At 44.1% G+C, this 20,388-nt stretch overlaps 1 protein-coding gene across 3 annotated transcripts in view; it reads left to right on the top strand.

The window, feature by feature from the left end:
* The window catches only part of LOC133403648 (inactive rhomboid protein 2-like), a 45,487-nt gene that overhangs the window by 3,715 nt on the left and 21,384 nt on the right, over window positions 1–20,388 (top strand). For all 3 annotated transcript variants that reach the window (XM_061678722.1, XM_061678724.1, XM_061678723.1), the window contains exons 2-4: window positions 15,326–15,475; window positions 18,999–19,150; window positions 19,273–19,456. In XM_061678722.1, coding sequence (XP_061534706.1) covers window positions 15,338–15,475; window positions 18,999–19,150; window positions 19,273–19,456 — 474 coding nt within the window. In that variant the 5' untranslated portion in view covers window positions 15,326–15,337. The remainder of the gene's footprint in view (window positions 1–15,325; window positions 15,476–18,998; window positions 19,151–19,272; window positions 19,457–20,388) is intronic.

The following is a 20,388-nucleotide window of genomic DNA, read 5'->3' as shown; positions in this document are numbered from 1 at the left end:
TTGGAGATCACGGCTTGATGAAGCCAACAGAACCACATCATCTGCAAAAAGCAGAGATGCAATACTGAGGTCACCAAACCGGACCCACTCTACGCCTCAGCTGTGCCTAGAAATTCTGTCCATAAAAGGTCTGAACAGAATTGGTGACAAAGATTATCCTTGGTGGAGTCAAACCCTCACCGGAAATGAGTGCGCCAACAATGTGGACCAAACTCTGACACTGGTCGTGCAGGGACCGAACTTCCCGTATCAGAGAGTCTGGTACCCCATACTTCCAAAGCAAACCCCCCACAGGACTCCCTGGGGGGTCACGGTCGAACGCCTTCTCCAAGTCAACAAAACACATATAGACTCGTTGGGCGAACTCCCATGCACACTCAAGGAGTTAAAGCTGGTCCACTGCCCCATGGCCAGGACGAAAACCCACACTGCTCCTCCTGAATCAGAGATTAGACTCCTCTCCAGCACCCTTGAATAGACCTTACTAGGGAGGCTGAGGAGTGTGATCCCCCTGTATTTGGAACACAACCCACCGCTCCCCCTTCTTAAAAAGGGGGACCACGACCCCAGTCTGCCAATCCAGAGGCATTGTCCCCGATGTTCACGCGATGTTGCAGAGGCATGTTAACCAGGACAGCCCCACAACATCCAGAGTCTTTAGGAACTCCGGGCGAAAGTCATCCACCCCCAGGGCCTTACGACCTTTTTAACCACATCGGTGACCTCAACCCCAGAGATACGAGAGTCCGCCTCAGAGACCCGAGACTCTGCTTCCTCATGGGAAGGCGTGTCGGTGGAATTGAGGGGGTCTTCGAAGTATTCTACCCACAGACTCACAACGTCCCGAGTAGAGGTCAGCAGTGCCCCATCCCCACAATACACAATGTTGATGGTGCACTGTTTCCACCTCCTGCGACGGATGGTGGACCAGAATTTACTCGAAGCCGTCCGGAAGTCGTTCTCCATGGCCTGAACAAACTCCTCCCACACTTGAGTTTTTGCCTCAGTGACCACCAAAGCTGCATTCCACTTGGCTAGCCGGTGCCCATCAGCTGCCTCAGGAGTCTCACAGATCAAAAAGGCCTGAATGGCTTCCTTCTTCAGCTTGACAGAAACGCTCACCGCTGGTGTCCACCAACGGGTTCGGGGATTGCTGGCACGACAGGCACCGACCACCTTATGGCCACAGCTCCAGTCGGCCGTCTCAGCAATGGAGGCGCGGAACATGGTCAACTCTGACTCAATGTTCGCACCTCCCCTGGGACGTGGGTGAAGTTCTGAAGTTGAAACTCCTTCTGACAGGGGATTCTGCCAGATGTTACCAGCAGACCCTCACAATACATTTGGGCCTGCCAGGTTGGACTGGCATCTTACCCCACCATCAGAGCCATGCGTGCCTCTCTTCACCCAAGTGTCCAAGAAGTGCGGCTGCAAGTCCGATGACACAACCACAAAGTCGATCATCGAACTGCGACCAAGGGTGTCCTGGTGCAAAGTGCACATGTGGACATTCTTATGCTTGAACATGGTATTCATTCTGGACAATCCGTGATGAGCACAGAAGTTCAATAACAGAACACCACTCTGGTTATGATCAGGTGTGGGGGGTGGGTGCCTTCCTCCCGATCAAACACTTCCAGGTCTCACTGTCATTGCCCACGTGAGCATTGAAGTCCCCCAGCAGCACGATGGAGTTCCCAGCGAGAGCGCTCTCCAGCACCTCCAACAAGGACTCCAAAAAGGATGGGTACTCTAAACTGCTGATTTGTGCATCGGCACAAACAACAGTCTGGACCCGTCCCCCCACCCGAAGGCAGAGGGAGGCTACCCTCTCGTCCACCGGGGTGAACCCCAACATACAGGTGCCGAGCTGGGGGGCAATAAGTATACCCACACCTGCTCGGCGCCTCCCACCAAGGGCAACTCCAGAGTGGAAGAAAGTCCAACCCCTCTCGAGAGGACTAGTACCAGAGCCCAAGCTGTGCGTGGAGGCGAGTCCGACTATATTGCGTCTGAACTTCTCGGCCTCACAAACCAGCTCGGGCTCCTTCCCTGCCAGAGAGGTGACATTCCACGTCCCTATAGCCAGCTTCTGTAGCCGGGGATCGGATCGCCAAGGTCCCCGCCTTCGGCCACCGTCCAGCTCGCACTGCACCCGACCCCTATGGCCCCTCCCACAGGTGGTGAGCCCATGGAAAGGGGGACCCACGTTACCCTTTCGGGCTATGCCCAGCCGGGCCTCATGGGTGCAGGCCCGGCCACCAGGCGCTCTCCTTCGAGCCCCGCCTCCAGGCCTGGCTTCAGAGGGGGGCCCCGGTGACCTGCGTCCGGGCAAGGGAAAACCGAGTCCATTGTTTGTCGTCATCATAAGGGGTCTTTGATTCATTTAATTTCAATAAAGTAATTTAATTACACTAAGTTAGCACCCATTATTTCTGTCATGTTGAAATGTTGGTCTGACCTGACTGAAAATGTTAACTTATGTCAGTGGCCAATCCTTGAATGCCCCCTATATGTCATTAATGTTTTACCTTTTCTCTAAAATGCTATAGAATACTTTTGATGATACTCAGTATACAGTACACAAGTATACGTAGTAAATGAACAAGTCATTTAAATAGACATATTACTCCATCTTTTGATCAGATCGGTGTGTGTGTGTTTAGTCAGTGTGGCTTTCAAATATTTATGCTGTACCTTTGTTTTACTGCATTTGGAGTCAGGTGCACCGGCCGCCATCACTGAGCTTATTTGAGATTTTTTATATTGCAAATATTGAGACACATGGATCAAACTCCAAATAGCACTGACTGGATTTACAGTGAATAGCTTCACAGCCTTATTGCTACCATTGATGGCTGTTGAATTAAAATACCCATTTTAACATGGAGGACTGGCAGTGAATGATACAGTTTTATTAACTCAGAAGCTCTCTGAAGGAAAGTGATGACTAATTTAAGAAGAAGTGATGAGGGTCAGTTCCGCATTGAGCCGATGACAAGGCAGACTTAAATAGCTCTTTATGATAAGGTTAAAAAAAAGGAAAGCTTGATTTCTAGTGAAGAATGCGTGAATTCGTCAAAATGTTTCGGACAATCATCTTTGGTAAATGTTTGCGATCATTATAGGGGAGAGAAGGTCATCACTAGGTTTGATGGATGTGGGTTGGGGTCGGGGTTAGCCCCCAGGAGATGCACAGGATGTAAGCGAATGTAGTGCGCGAGCACAACATCTCACAAACAGCTAATGAATCAGAATCAGAATCATCTTTATTTGCCAAGTATGTCCAAAACACACAAGGAATTTGTCTCCGGTAGTTGGAGCCGCTCTAGTACCACAGACAGTCAATTTACAGAACACTTTGGAGACATAAAGACATTGACAAAAAACAATTGTGCAAAAAGATGCAGGGTCCTCTAGCACTTAGAGCAGTTCGAATGACAAATATTGCAATAGTCCGGTGCAATGACCATTGTGCAAAGGGCGCCGAGACTTCAAGGAGTGTATGCGGTTTAAAGTGACGAGTAGTGCGATCATCTGGGACAATGTTGGTTGTGCAAATGTTACAGATACTCCTCAATCAGTGTGCAAATGGAGCAGATGCTACTCTGGCATGAGTGGCCAGTATATGCAAATAGTGCAGCATGGCGAGACAACTACAGTGAGTGCACGAGTAATACATAATTGGCCCCACAGAAATGTGACAACGAACTCAAGTCAAAAAATTGCCAGCTTATTGTAATGGAATTATAGGTTAGGTGTTTAAGAAGTTGATCGCAAGAGGGAAGAAGCTGTTGGAATGTCTACTAGTTCTAGTTTGCATTGATCGGTAGCGCCTACTTGAGGGAAGGAACTGGAAGAGCTGGTGACCGGGGTGCGGAGGGTCCGAGAGGATTTTGCACGCCCTTGTCTTAGTTCTGGCAGCGTGCAAGTCCTCAATGGTGGGTAGGGGGGTACCGACAATCCTTTCAGCAGTTTTGATTGTCCGTTGCAGTCGGAATTTGTCCTTTTTTGTAGCAGCACCAAACCAGACTGTGATGGAAGAACACAGGACTGATTCGATGACCGCTGTGTAGAACTGTCTCAGCAGCTCCGGTGGCAGGCCGTGCTTTCTCAGAAGCCGCAGGAAGTACATCCTCTGCTGGGCCTTTTTGAGGACGGAGTTGATGTTGGTCGCCCACTTCAGGTCCTGAGAGATTATAATTCCCAGGAACCTGAAGGTCTCGACGGTTGACACAAGGCAGCTGGACAACGTGAGGGGGAGCTGTGGCGAAGGATGCCTCCTGAAGTCCACGATCATCTCTACAGTCTTGGGCGTGTTCAGCTCCAGGTTGTGTCGGCCGCACCACAGCTCCAGCCACTCCGCTTCCTGTCGATATGCAGACTCGTCACCGTCCTTGATGAGGCCAATGACAGTGGTGTCATCTGCAAACTTCAGGAGTTTGACAGTCGGGTTCGCTGAGGTGCAGTCGTTCGTGTAGAGAGAGAAGAGCAGCGGAGAGAGGACACAACCTTGGGGCGCCCCAGTGCTGATGCTGCGTGTGGATGAGGTGGCCTCCCCCAGCCTGACCTCCTGTGTCCTGCCCGTCAGAAAGCTGTAAATCCACTGGCAGATGGCAGGTGAGACGCTGAGCTGGAGAAGCTTGGTTGAAAGGAGTTCAGGGATGATGGTGTTGAACGCTGAGCTGAAGTCCACAAACAGGATCCTCGTGTAGGTCCCTGCACTGTCGAGGTGTTCTAGGATGAAGTGCAGTCCCATGTTGACTGCATCATCCGCAGACCTGTTCGCTTGGTTGGCAAACTGCAGAGGGTCCAGCAGGGGACCTGTGACACTCTTGAGGTGGTCCAGCACGAGACTTTCAAAGGACTTCATGACCACAGATGTCAAAGCGACAGGCCTGTAGTCATTCAGACCCGAGATTGCAGGTTTCTTGGGGACTGGAATGATGGTGGAGTGTTTGAAACAGGATGGAACTTCGCACATTTCCAAAGATCTGTTGAAGATCTGAGTGAAGACTGGAGCGAGCTGGTCCGCGCAGACTTTGAGGCAGGATGGGGACACATGGTCCGGGCCTGCCGCTTTGTTAATCTTCTGTTGTTTGAAGATGCGTCTCGCATCCTGTTCATGGATGGTTAACGCAGAAGTCAGAAGTGTGGTTGTGGTCGCGGGTGCGGCCGGATGGATGTGTGGTGTGAAACTGTCCTTTTCAAATCTGCAGTAGAAGGTATTCAAGTCGTTGGCTAGTGTGCTATTGTTCTCAGCTTGGGGGGATCGTCGCTTGTAATTAGTCAGCGATTGGAATGCATGCCAGACTGATTTAGAGTCTTTTGCGCTAAACTGTTTTTCCAACTTTGCTGCATAGATCCTCTTTGCAATGTTAATTTCTTTAGTAAGCTGGTTTCTAGCTCGATTATACAGGGCCCTGTCCCCGCTCTGATATGCGTCCTCCTTAACTTGGCGAAGCTGCTTAAGTTTAGCAGTGAACCACGGCTTGTTGTTGTTGAATGTCCGAAATGATTTTGTTGGTACACAAACCTCTTCACAGAAACCGATATAGGATGTGACAGTGTCCGTATATTCATCCAGGCTGCCAGGTGAATTTTCAAAGACACTCCAGTCTGTGCAGTCTAAACAGCTTTGAAGTTCCATCTTGGCTTCATTGGTCCACTTTTTGACTGTTTTCACTGCAGGCTTCGCACATTTAAGTTCTTGCCTGTACGTCGGTATTAAGTGAATTAAGCAGTGATCAGACGAGCCCAGGGCTGCACGAGGTATAGCACGGTATGCGTTTTTTACCGTAGTGTAGCAGTGGTCTAAAGTATTATTTTCCCTGGTAGGACAGTCGATGTGCCGCTTGTATTTAGGGAGTTCGTGGTTGAGTTTAGCTTTGTTAACGTCCCCGTGAATAATGAGGGGTGAGTCCGGGTGTTGTTTTTCAATTTCGTTGACTTGTTCGGCGAGCGTTAGCAATGCGGCGTTCGTGTTCGCTTGAGGCGTAATATAGACTCCAGCCAGTATGAACGATGCAAACTCACGTGGCGAGTACAATGGTTTACAGTTTAAGAATAGCGACTCCAAATGCGGGCTGCAGTGTGTGCTGAGCACCGTGACGTCCGTACACCATTTTTCGTTGATATGGAGGCATATCCCGCCGCCCTTTGTTTTCCCCGATGATTCCATGTCGCGGTCCGCTCGATGAATGTTGAAGCCGGGAAGCATGACGGCGCCATCGGGTACAGCGTCGCAAAGCCAGGTCTCCGTGAAGCACATGGCCGCGGAACGTCCGAAGTCTTTACTGGTCTTTAACAAAAGATGAAGCTCGTCCATTTTGTTGGGTAGGGAGTGTACATTCGCGAGGTGGATCGACGGGAACGCCAATCTGTGTCCTCTCTTGCGGAGTTTCACCTGAATGCCGGCTCGTTTCCCTCTGTGGGGCCGCTTCCGTCTCCATGCACCGAAAACCGCGGACGCCCCTCCGGTGAGTAACTCGGGGAAAAAACTGAGCGGATATTCGAAAGTTGGTGACAGAAAGTCCGGAGTAGCCTCCTTGATGGTTAGCAGGTGTCCCCTTGTGTAAGTGAGTCGTGTAAGGTCTCCAAAGACGGACGAAAAACACAAAAACAAAGACAATACTAGAAAAAAAAATATATATTTTATATTGCGTATTATTTTTTAATGTATTTAAGTATTTTATGTATTTATTTCAAGGATAGCCCCTTGGGATGCATCATCTCATTTTCAAGGGGGTCCTTTCAACACACATATAATCACAAATATACAAAATAATAATTAATGGTTAATCAAACTCATAATACACAAGCAACAGATACATGCAAGCATGCACACACACAAACACACACATAAACACACTTGATGCTCCTCTAAGATGAGCCTCTCTCCAACCAATGATTATTTATGCATAATTTACATAATCTACTGTGTACACAACATCAAGGTAAAGCATTGTTAGAATGTCAGTTCTAAGTAAATATTGTAATAATTTTTAAATTGATTTATTCATTGAAGCATTATTATTAATTTGTGCAATTGTTATGCCTTGATTTTAGGGAGATTTGTACTTGCTGGCCTGAGTGGGCCAGCGTCAATAGGTATGTGGCGGGCGACACCACACAAAGTGACTGGGAAATTAACGCATCGTTAAAGAGAACCATCATTGTTGGAGGTGTACAATTCCAATGGAATCGGTCAATTGGACCGATTACCACCCCTAGTGGAAGAGTGTTTTTTTAATAATAAATTATTATTATTAGCCACTGATGACAACTATTAGTGAGTGATCTCAGCTCCTTTTTCATGGTGTGAATTCATGCATCAACTTCACTCTATAACATCCTTCATTTTTATGTTAACAGTCAGGAGCTTTACAATGCATTTCAGTCTAATTGACAAGCTAGTTAGTAGTAGCAGCATGGGACTTTCTGCTGTTACCTTAAACTTGTTTTCTGGTCACTTTATATAGAAATTGTTGGTACTTATTTTGTTTAAAAAAATAGATTAAAACACAACCAAATCATTTAGGGGGGCTTAAGAACGGTTGGCCTAATAACCCCACTGGAAGAGAGGGTGACGAAGACAGTGTCACAGGAGGAAGGATGTTGTGCAATAAACTACCAAATTACCACACAGTCACATATACCCACATCAGAAGTGCTAGTTTGTAACGTGAAATGATCCTTAGCTCGATCATCATGGTTATTACAAAATACAGCGGAACCTAATCTCCAAATAGTTTTCCCACAAATATATGTAAACTGTTATGATTTGTTTTAAGTTTATATTTAAGTCAATCACAAAACCTTTAACTGTACACACGTTTGAAGCAACATTTTAACTTGAATTTCAAACAACTTTACAAGTATAAAGAGAAGTTGACCACTGTACTAGGCCTACGCTGTACAGAATATATAAATATTTAATGTATCGGAGTAAGTATACAATACTTAGAATCTAGAATAGAATCAATCACCAGACCTTAACCCGATAGAGCATGCATTTTACCTCCTGAAGAGGTGACTGAAGGGAGAAATCCGCAGTAATAAACAAGAACTGAAAGAGGCTGCAGTAAAGGCCTTGAAAAGTATTTCAAATGAAGAATGCAACAGTCTGGTGGTCAATGGGTCGCAGGCTTGATGCAGTTATTGCAAGTAAAGGTTATCCCACCAAATATGAAATGTTATTCACTTTAAGTTCATTTCGTAATGTCTGTTCCAATACTTTTGGTCCCTTGAAACAAAAATGCAAATCAGTTGGCTTTTGGCAAAGTTTGCCGTGTTCGAACTCAAAATAGGCCATTTACGTGAATCATACAGATCCGATGAGTTTTTCCTGAGGGGGGGGGGGGTCGCCGTCGCTAGTCTAAGTTAAGTCTAGTTCACCAATCAAACGAAAAAAGAAAGTCACATGAACTCACACAATGTCTTCTATTGGGCTTCCCGGGCATACGTTTTAAAACTAGATAAGCCACCCCGTCTGATTGTCGTGCCTACGTGGCGGCCATGTTGGAAAGGTCGTTGTTCCCATGAAGGCAACGGCGCGCTACTCGTCGTGTTTACATTTAGACGAACAAAAACAACAGCTTTCATGTATTGTAGTATTTTTTTCTGGCACTGTCTGCCAAAACGTGGATATTTCAGCCCATTTATAACTTGAGAAAACACCTTGCGGTAAATTGCGGATGTTTCTTTGTAGTTTTGGCTGTGCATACACACACACACACACATTCACACGTCAGAATTTGCACGTTCACATTTTATTTAGTTTTTTAAAATTTTATTGATGTTCATGCTGTGGTTTAAAAAAAAATCCAAAGTTACTCACTCTTTGAGTAATTATTTCACAGTGTACTTTTTTTTCTTACTCAAGTAATTTTTTGGAGGACTACTTTTATTCGAGTCACATTATTGTCATTTAGCAGTACTCTTACTTGAGTACAATATTTGGCTCCAATACCCACCTCTGGAGAAGACATCCTCTATTGCTACTCTTACGTTTAAGCAACATTTTTGCTCATCAGATCAGCCAGTGTTGTATTTGTTGCACTGGTCTTTTGTCCTGGACAAAAATGATGGTACTCCAAGAAAAGATTGAAAATAATTTGACCATGGGGACATGTTCAAACAAGGTGTGTCCTCTAATTAGCATCACAGGTGCCTTCAAACTTGTAATCACTCAGTCAGTCTATTTAAAGGGTGATAAGTAATCACTGTGCTGTTTGGTGACATGGTGTGTACCACACTAAATACGGACCAGATGAAGCGAAAGAGGCAATTGTCTCAGGAGGTTAGAAAGAAAATTAAAGATAAGCACATTAAAGGTAAAGGGTATTAGACCATCTCCAAGCAGCTTCATGTTCCCGTGACTGCAGTTGCACATATTATTCAGAAATTTAACGGGACTGGATGGAAATTGCAAGAGGAAAATTGATGACAGATTGAAGAGACTGATTATGCAAATGGTGACAGAAGAGCCCAGAACAACCTACAAGAACTAGAGAACTAGAAGGTCAAGGTAAATGGATTGCACCATCTGTTGTTGTTTGAGTCATCATGGGAGACGACCAAGGCGCACAAATAAATCATAAATAAGAAAAAAGCGAGACTGGAATTTTTCAAACTACACGTTGACAAGCCACAAAGCTTGTGGGAGAATGTTCTGTAGACAGACCAGACAAAACTGGAACTTTTTGGCAGGGCACATCTGCTCTATGTTCACAGATCCAAAAATGAAGCATGCCAAGAATAGAATACTGTCCCTACTTTTAAACATGGAGGAGGCCCTGTTTCATGAGGGTTTTTTTTTTTTTTTTTTTTTTTTTTTAAATAAATAAATCTGTTAAACCACAATTCAAAAGCAATGTCTGATTTTCACTGGTTAATTTCCATAAAACATTAATTTATTAACACTTTTGTCAGATAGTTATTTCTGTGACCATTGTGGGTTTTTCTTTCACAGCCGAGGGGCTATAAATTGTATTGCATTTTGAGCTGCATTTCAACATGCATCTTGGCAACTGTGGAAGTTGCACTTTAGTAAAACTCAGGAAAAGAGCAGAAATGCACAATGATGTGGAGGCGCCTCGTGTTGTTTCTCAACCCTGAGTCAGAGTGTAACACATGCCAAAAATATACTGTGGGTGAAATTTTGGAAGTCTTCAAAGCAGCTATGTGTGATGCCTTTTATTTCTTAGTTTTTCTTATCCTTGTTACAGCGGCTGAAATATTTAACATGTCACCATTTTTCTCATTATACTGCGGCTGAAATAAGTATTTAACACGTCACCATGTTTCTCACTAAATATACTTCCAAAGGTGCTATTGACCTGGAAATTCCACCAGATGTTGGGAACAACCCAAGTAATCCATCCACACAAAGAAAGTACAACAAATAAGGTCGGAAATTAAGTTGTGTGTACAAATATGAAAAAGGCATTGCACACATGAAGAAAGGAAGGTGCAAAAAGGCATGGAAAGCCAAGACAACACCTGAAATCTATCAATAATCAAACAGGAATCCAGCCTTTTGTCAGTGCAAATGAACATCAGCTGGTTCAGTCCTAATTGATGGCCTACAAAAAGGTCTCATTGCCAAGGTGTGAGTCAAGACACATCTCATGATGGGTAAGAGCAAAGAGCTGTCTCAAGACCCTCGCAAAGTAATTGTTGCAAAACATAACGCTGCTATTGGTTACAGGCGCATATCTAAACGTTCCAGTAAGCACAATTGGCGTCATAATACGTGAGTGGAAAGCCAATCATACCACCATAAATTTGCCTCGATCAGGTGCTCCTCGCAGGATTTCTGACAGAGAAGTGCAAAGAATAATCAGAAGAGTTGTGCAATCGCTCAATGTGCGTGGGTGGGTCGGCACTCTGCGCAATGGTCCGGCGCTGTCTGGTTCGACCACGCCACGCTGTGTGGGGCAGGCTTAAAGCAGCTTTTTTTCCCGTGGTCGACTGAGGAGGTGCGGGCATTTTTCTCCATATTGGCCAAAGATTAAATACAGCGAGAGATGGAAGGCGCGGCAAGAAACGAGTGCATCACCTTCTTCTTGATCCCGCCCCATTCCGTCCCACTTTTGATTGGTGCCTGATTGTAATGGAAAAGCAACGGAGGCCAGGCGAGGCTTAGTGAGGCCGGGGCAGAGTGGGGCCAGGCCCTTCTGGAACTTGTAATGGAAAAGCACCTTTTATATATTGTGCTTGGACAAAGTGGGGCTGGCCATTAGCTAATGAACCTTCATTTGTACTATGTATGCACTTTGTCCTGTGCGGATTTGCAACAGCTGTGAATGAATGAACACAGCACAGGCCGCATCATGAAGGTGTTAGGATGAAGCATTTGTTGGAAAGGCTACTTTCCTGCTCACATGATTAGAAATTGATAATGCCAATGAGATCCCTCAGCTTTGCTTTGACATCTGACTCTTTGGAATCTATGACCTCATTTATTAGGTGGCTTAGTTCTCTCCCACATCCGACAAAGAATCAAACCATCCATTGATGTCATGCACCAAACACTATTCATCCATCCATTTTCTGAGCCGCTTCTCCTCACGAGGGTCGCGGGCGTGCTGGAGCCAATCCCAGCTATCATCGGGCAGGAAGGGGGGTACACGCTGAACCGGTTGCCAGCCAATCGCAGGGTACGTACAAACAAACAACCATTCGCAGTCACATTCACACCTACGGGCAATTTAGAGTCGTCAATTAACCCACCATGCGTGTTTTTGGGATGTGGGAGGAAACCGGAGTGCCCACGCAGGCACGGGAAGAACATGCAAACGCCACACAGGTGGGGCCGGGGATTGAACCACGGTCCACAGGTGGGGCCGGGGATTTAACCCCGGTCCTCAGAACTGTGAGGCAGACTCTCTAACCAGTCGTCCACCGTGCCGCCCATTACATGTAGTATCTTTATTTATTCAAATTAGTTAATTATTTATTTTTTTACACAGAATCAGAGGGCTCATTTTGTATTCTACTGGTCTGGAGTCAATGTGCATGCTAAATGCTAACAGCTAAAACATCTTTGTTAAAACGAAGAACACATTAATTGTCACCATTGTCAATAGATGCCATTTTTCCAACAGCAAGTATGTGTAGCATCAATGTGCAATAATGCTTTATGCTCTTACTGTAGGGTCAAATTACCGCATTTTCGCGACCATAAGGCGCACCGTATTAAAAGGCGCAGTCTCAGTTACGGGGTCTATTTCTGCATTTAACACATACATAAGGTGCACCGTGTTATTGGACGCAGGCATGGTTAAACATATGCTAGCTTGTCGTTTATAAACCAGTTCTGCCTAAAATTTATGCCTGATAAAATTACATATTACTACATATTTAATGACGTATACATTCAAAGTTATTGTGACGTGTTTAGGTACTAAACTGATTAATTGTCAAATTTAAGTGACTCTCAGGCTGTAGAACACGAAAGCTACCTTTACCTTTTTGCTAACACGAATAAAACAGTCCTAATACAACACAGTAAATGTATATTATAATTTTATTTAATGATTGTAAATATTGGGGCGGCACACTGGAAGACCGGTTAGCTCATCTGCCTCACAGTTCTGAGGACCTGGATTCAAATGCGGGCTCCCCTGTGTAGAGTTCGCATGCTCTCCTCGTGGCTGTGTGGATTTTCTCCGGGTACTCTGGTTTCCTCCCACCTTCCAAAAACACGCACGGTAGGTTAAGTGAAGACTCTAAATTGTCCGTAGATGTGAATGTGAGTGTGAATCTTTTTTTTGTCTATATGTGCCCTGCGAATGGCTGGCAACCAGTTTGGGGTGGGCCCCGCCTCCTGCCCAGTGATAGCTGGATTTGGATTTGAACCCGGGTCATCAGAACAGTGAGGCAGATGTGCTAACCAGTCGCTCACCGTGTCGACTGCTTGCGTTCTCATAAACCACATTTTCAAAAGGTCCTATCAAAATTCATTTAACCAATTTCTTCGTCCTTATGTCAGTTTGGGCAAATTTTATTACAACGATCCCCACTTTTTTGCAAACATCGTGTCAACTCTATTGTGTAAACCCTGCTGCAACACACTCCCAAAGACGCTCTTTTAACCCCAAAGTGTGTACATTTTCTAGTTAAAACGTTATCTATCCTTTGAGAGGAGAGGATATGGACTGTGGTCTGCGTTAGACTCGCCACCACTTGAGCGCTCTGTCCATTAGTAAAGCCATTTCATTATCTAAGTGGGTGGGTGGGTATGTACCCCCATCTGCTCTTCTCAATGGAACTGAATTAAGATTTTAGATCAAGCTTGAAATGTTTATACATTTGAAGTGGAACAAATTGAAACATAACCACAATGGTCATTAAAAATGAAAATGGGTGGTGGGCGTGCACAGTCAGTGAAATAATGTTGGTCAGTCTCGAGGAAATGTAGTCTATTGACTAACCTGGTGTCAAGTTTCCCTGATGCTTCCATTCCTGACACACACACACACACCACAAGTCCCGCATTGATTTTCTGGACCACGACTCAACAACAATGTCAAAGCTGTCTAAACCATAATGACATAATGGATGAGCTTGGGATACTTTAGGATGACTTCTGTAGTTACTCTGATTACTGCGGATGTAATCAGTGTCTTGCTACGAGATATTTTGAGCACAATGAAATAGACAAGGCGATACGGTGGGGGACCTGTTTGCACATCTGCCTCACAATCCCGATGACCTGGGTTCAAGTCTGGCCTCGCCTGTGTAGAGTTTGCATATTCTCCCTGTGCCTGTGTGGGTTTCCGACCACTTCCCAAAAACATGCACAGTATGTTAATTGCAAACTCTAAAATTCCCGCAGGTATGAATATGAGTGTGAATGGTTGTTTGTTTATGTGCCCTTCGATTCGCTGGCGACCAGTTCAGAGTGTATGTACCTCACCTCTCGCCCGAAGTCAGCTGAGATAGGCGGCACCTCATCTGAGACCCTAGTGAAGATAAGCGGTATGGAAAATGGATGGATGGATGAAATAGACAAACTGCTTGTTTCTCCTCTTAACTGTGACTTTCGTAAAGACAGAAGACGGCAAGTAGCGTCAAGTGTAACCAGTGTAACCAATAGCTATATTTTCCTACCCTTGTGCAGACTAAATATAGTATTAATCATTTCATGTACAATGTTATCACACCGAGAGCAGGATTCCCATCTGTGTGTCTTCTATCAATATTTGGCACATTTGACTGTCTTTTCATAAAAGCTATGTCAGCACAGAGTAAGGTATATTCAGAGTTGAGTCAACTATTATTTATTAGCTTCTGGTAATTTTATATAATTGTATAAAATTGGCTGGCACGGTCAGCGACTGGTTAGCACATCTGCCTCACAGTTCTGAGGACCTGGGTTCAAATCCAGCCTCTTCTGTGTGGAGTTTGCATGTTCTCCCCGTGCCTGTGTGGGTTTTCTCCGGAGACTCCGATTTCCTCTCACATCCCATAAAACAAGCATGGTAGTTTAATTGACGATTCTAAATTGCCCGTAGGTGTGAATGTGAGTGCGAATGGTTGTTTGTCTTTGTGTGCCCAGTGATTGGCTGCCGACCAGTTCAGGGTGTACCCCGCCACAGCTGGGATAACCTCCAGCACGCTCGCGACCCCAGTGAGGATAAACGGTCCAGAAAATTGATGGAGACATATGTAATCCCAGCCCCAGTTAAAGCAAAACCAATAAGCCAGTGATGGATGGAGAGGAAGACCGCTTATGACAGCAGGTTATAAGATATTTTCAAATTAAATAATTAATTACAGCTTAATCCATTATAATACTGTGTCTCGTCTGGCTGTTGATCATGCGTGTGGGATGTTATTCTGTTAGTGAAAAGATTTTTCAAGAGCCCCCTTAGAGGCTGCCTAAAAAAGTTGGCAGTGTTTTTTTTTTTTCCAATTACTGCTGTTGTGTATGTCTGCATAGAATGGAATAGTTTCCTTTGGGAGCCATCATTGGATTTCTGGATGTGTGTGTGAGAGAGTTAGAGAGAGAGAAAGCGAGAGAGAGACATCTCAAATGATACTAATGGAAATTAAATCATATTTAGCTTTCAGTGCTTTGCTTTTCCATCAACTTTTGAGGTCCTTGATGACTTGTCTATTTCAAATGGGTTTCTTATGCGTGAGTATAATTATTATTATTTTTTTTTTTTTACAATTCAATGACCACTTATGTGTGAAAATGTTAGCTGGTATGTTATGGCCCTCAGGAGTTTTTAGACTAAATAATCACTTAATAGTCATTTATTTGACCAAGACTGGACCAAATGAGTGACTACAATGTTTTTCTCTTCTCCAGAACATTGTCAGGATGCCATCGCAAGAGGGAGAAGAGCCGCCTCCGAATGGGAGCCAGTCTGATAGCCGTCTAAAGAGCAAGAAGCCACCCAGTCTGGTCATAGCAATACCTACACCGAAAGAGATGATGTCCCATGACCCCACTAAACAGGTGGGTTGACCAATTCTTTTTGAAGGGTTTCCATGACGTTTACATTTAATGTTACATTATACAGTATACAGTGCTGTGGAAAAGTATTGGCGCCATTCTCAAATGTTTATATTTTTGCATAGTTTCCCCACTTTAAGATCATCAAACAAATACTGTATAACCCAAGTGAACTTAAAAAACTCTTCAGTTACCTGGCCCTGTGTGAAAAACTAACGCACCCCTAAATCTACATTGTAAAAAATTATTTTGGAGAGTGGTAAATATAGTCCATAAAAATCATCTAAAATTTACATTATTATTTTAGATAGTTAAAGTACCCTAACAATTAGGGTAAATGTTACCTACACCATCTATTTGACAACAATTAAAAGAGTTACCAAGAAGAATTTAGTAAAATCCACCTAAAAGCCATTGATACTCCAATATGCATCACGTGACCCATGCATGCCCCACTAATTGGCTCAAGTGTCATCGGCTCGTCAGCACAAAAGGGCGTCGCTCATCGGTGACAACTGATCACGCTGATTGGTTGTTAGCTAGCGAATCAGCACAAAAGCAAACAGAACAACAAGGAGAAATGCACTATTTGGTAAAACAACCTTAGCTAAACGTTGATCATTATTTAGATTTGTTCCTGCTTAAAAACATGCAGGGTAGGTTAATTGAAGACTCTAAATTGCCCGTAGGTGTGAATGTGAGTGCGAATGGTTATTTGTTTATATGTCGCCCTGCGATTGGCAGGCGACCAGTTCAGGGTGTACCCGCCTCTCGCCTGGAGATAGCTGGGATAGGGTCCAGTACGTCCACGACCCTAGTGAGGATAAGCGGAAGGGAAGATGAATGAATGAATTAGGCTTTACACCATCAGGATTTTTGGGGCCGATCAGCGAGTTTAAAAAAACGATCACCGATCCGATCACAAGATGGAGGAATGTGTCTATTTAAATGACCTGCTCATTTACTGTGTATACTTGTGTACTTAATTGCTCCAACAATTATATTGACAATAAATAATGTATCTTTATTCCTCTGTTTATGCCAGTGAGGCATACTCACAGACAGAACAAATGAATGGTCTTCTATTAGATGGCAGGAATTACCCAATTAAAGTGGGTGCAAATTCATTCATTCATTCATTTACCGTTCCGCTCATCCTCACTAGGGTCGCGGGCGTGCTGGAGCCCACCCCAGCAACCCTTGGGCGAGAGGCGGGGCACACCCCGAACTGGTCGCCAGCCCATCGCAGGACATATAGAAACAAACAACCATTCACACTCACATTCACACCTATGGACAATTTAGAGTACAGGAAGTCCTCGACGTACTCGACCTACGATGTTTCGACTTTACGAGGCCCGTGCCTCGTCCGCCATTTTGTCCCCAGCACCAGATCTCTGTACTTCTTTACATCATCACACCTTACTCACCTCTGCAAAACTATTTTAATGAGGTAATTTGTGTTGTAACTGACCTCTTAGCACTGTGTCTGAACTTGATGCAGACATTCTCTGGGAGTATAGTGATCTATATGACAAGCAGCAGAAGAAAATCTCTCTGTACCAATAATGCAGGACTGATATCATTCTAGTTAGAATAAAAACAAGAAACTCGATTAGAGAGTATTTTTGAAACTGTATTGGACATTCAAGTATGTTAATCTCTCTGTTTGCCAGAGCAGAGGGGGATGTTGGACAGCTGTCCTTTTAGTTTGTAGGCAGGAGGCCAAACATTTCCCCCCTGCAGACCTCTTGTTCTCAATGCAAATATGGCATTTCAGTACCACTGAGTTAAAGGTTAACTGTTTAATGGCACATGTTGCTACATTTAAACTGTTCCTGAAGACCTGTTACTGTAGAAACCATGCATACGTTTGTCGCCAAGCATCTACCAAGCACACTCCCGTGTGCTTTAATTCCCTTAAAAAAGAACAGAAAAATTTAATTTGGATAGTCTGTGCTCCATCGTGTACTTATGGTTGTAAGCCAGTCCAATAAGAATTTTTGTTAAATCTAAAAGATCTATATTGTACTCGCCCCAATTGAAATGGTTTAAAATATATATTTTGCAGACAATAATATAAACGTCCTCCAGGCATGCACACATGACACAAAACAAATTCAAGTATCTTGAAGTAGCTTGATATATATTTTTTTATTAATCCACTGACACAAGTGGATTAATTAATTAATTTGCTTGCATGGGTACATTTCACTGTAAAAAAGTATTCTTTTGTCATAGTGGTTACTGTAATGCTTATGCTAAAACCCTGTGCTTTCATTAACAATAGATTATGAACTAAATAAGACTAATCGGCGCCACGGTGGACGACCGGGTAGCACATCACCCTCACAGTTCTGACCACCTGGGTTTAAATCCGGCCTTGCCTGTGTGGAGTTTGGAGGTTTTCCCCGTGCCTGTGTGGGTTTTCACCAGGTACTCCAGTTTCTTCCCACATTACAAAAACATGCCTGGTAGGTTAATTGAAGGCTCTAAATTGTCCGTAGGTATGAATTGTGAGTGTGAATGGTTGTTTGCTTATGTGTGCTCAGCGATTGCGTGGCGACCAATTCAGGGTGTACCCCGCCTCTCGCCCGAAGTCAGCTGAGATAGGCGGCAGCTCACCCGAGACCCTTGTGAAGATAAGCGGGTCGGAAAATAGATGGACAATACAAATTCAAATATTTCACTATACAAAAATGTGTAGTTATACAGAGTTGCATTATCTTTCATTTGTTTGATTATGATATTGATATATGATATTGTATTTCAAAATACAACATTTCTATTCAATATTATTTGAACAGTTAGTTGTATTTTCCTTTGAATTTATTTATTTATTTATTTATTGTCCCCATCAGCTCCCTTTTAACTTACACAAAACTTGGCAATAATTAAAAAATAATAATATTAATAATGACAAGCATCGACTACTGGCAGGACCAATGGTCCCACGGTTTGAGAGTTTCTTGATCCCTGTGATCGGAGTTTCGTGAGAAGAGCGGCTGGATCAGCTGGCCGGAGCCAAGCAATGCCGAATAGGAAGGGAGAGGGAAATGGAGCTCCACCCGCCTCCTGTTGCCATGGCAAAATTGTCTCGGTTAACTTTCTATCACCTTTGTAGTACCGTGTCACTGTTAAATGTGTTAAAATAAAAAGCCGAGTTGAATTGCTGAAGATAAAAGAAGTGCTGTGTTCACTGGAAGAGGTATGGCTTCATCTTTAAAAAGGACATATGCAAACATTTGAGGAAATTTCGACCTTGAAAAGTACCAGCACCGAAGTATTATCACACATTTCAAGAATGAGGTCATTTTTCCATGAGATGGCATCCTAGTAGCTTGAAACAAACGGACACCGGAAAGTCATACGCTCTTAACCTTTCCACCAGAAATGCTTAATATGTTGCCGGGCAAATGGTACATTGTAATTCATCCCTTTCCCAAGGAACTTCAAACTTTCTTCTCCCATCTGTTTTACTCAAACAACTGTATAAAATGTTTGCCTTTATTTCTGGTGTGGTCAGCCCCTTCGGCCGTCTTTGAAGAAAAAGATGAGTGGCCAAGCAACCAGTTCTGTGTCAGAGAGTATCAGCGGAACAGGAGATGGAGGCCTGTCAGCCTCAGAGAGAAGGGAAAAGTTTGGAAGACAGACCTCACTCTCACAAAGTATTCGCAAGTAAAGATCATATTGTTTGTTTCTTCACCGCTGATCCAAAAGCTCTTATTACAAAATCTGACCTCTCTGATGGACTCTATTTAGGTAAAGCTTTGTCTGTTATCTTTTCTCTGTATCTGTAGAAATACAGCCCAGTGGTTCGGGGTTGGAGAAGACTGTGAGACCAAGCAGCAGGTTTGGCAGAGGAAGAGTCTGCGCCACTGCAGCCAACGCTATGGCAAGCTGAAGGCCCAGTACAGAGAGCCTGACACAGCTTTGAGCATTGAGCAGAGCCTGGAATCACCAGCCCCACACAAGATGCCTAAGGTACTCCGTCAATAAGACATGAGCGAGAGCTAGAGTATGGACTTCTAATCAAAATGATGGATTGCCTATGATGTCACCTCCTGGCACGCTGCCAACACACGTGCCCGATGACGTCACCTATAGGGACACCTGTGCCCAATGACGTCACATCCGGCAGCATTTGAAAACCAAATGACGCCACAACTGTCAGTACATCATGTCCCCGGCATTTATGTCGCATGAAATCATCTTTGGGGTCACCTGTGAACCAAGCCACCGTTTGTAGGAACAAAGAAAAACAACGGGTGTCACTAACGGTCATACTGCAACAAAAAATGTCATTTCTGATCACACCTGTGAAACGCCTCACTTCTATGACGTGTGACTGCGCCCCACGGGCTTTGCCAAGGTAGCTGCAAAGCATTAAGGCCTACACATATTTCCCAGGTCATGCCCAAGGTCACAACCCCAACACTTGCAATGAATTGGGTACTCAACGTGGCTTGTGCACGTGAGATCGGGTGTCCGAGATGTTTGAAGATCTGAAAAACAAATCTGTATCAAGGAGTATGTAGCAAAGAAAATGTGTTTTGCATGGGCTGTGCGAAATGCTGAGCGGTCCATCAGTCTGAAAAGATTCCATATCAATGAGCCTTTTTGTGCAAAAGACATTCTCAAGATCTTATCATCGACAACAAGTCCAGGCATGTTTGTATCATTTGAACATTCATACATCTAAATGAAAATAAATCTGTATCAATGAGTATTTAGGAAAGAATTTATTTATTTATTTAAAAAATTCCTCAAACTCACACCATGGTATTCGTTGTGTTGGGGGTCATAGAGTCTGAAGAAATTCCATATCAGTGAGCATTTTGCTCCATGTAAAAACCCCACCCTGTACCTGATGCCGTACTTGGCAGTTACTTACACTGGGTTGTACCTATATTTCA

Source organism: Phycodurus eques, chromosome 6 (assembly GCF_024500275.1).
Source record: "Phycodurus eques isolate BA_2022a chromosome 6, UOR_Pequ_1.1, whole genome shotgun sequence".
Taxonomy (NCBI): domain Eukaryota; kingdom Metazoa; phylum Chordata; class Actinopteri; order Syngnathiformes; family Syngnathidae; genus Phycodurus; species Phycodurus eques.
Note: the sequence above shows the minus strand (reverse complement) of the source record. Positions and strands in the feature narration are given on the sequence as shown.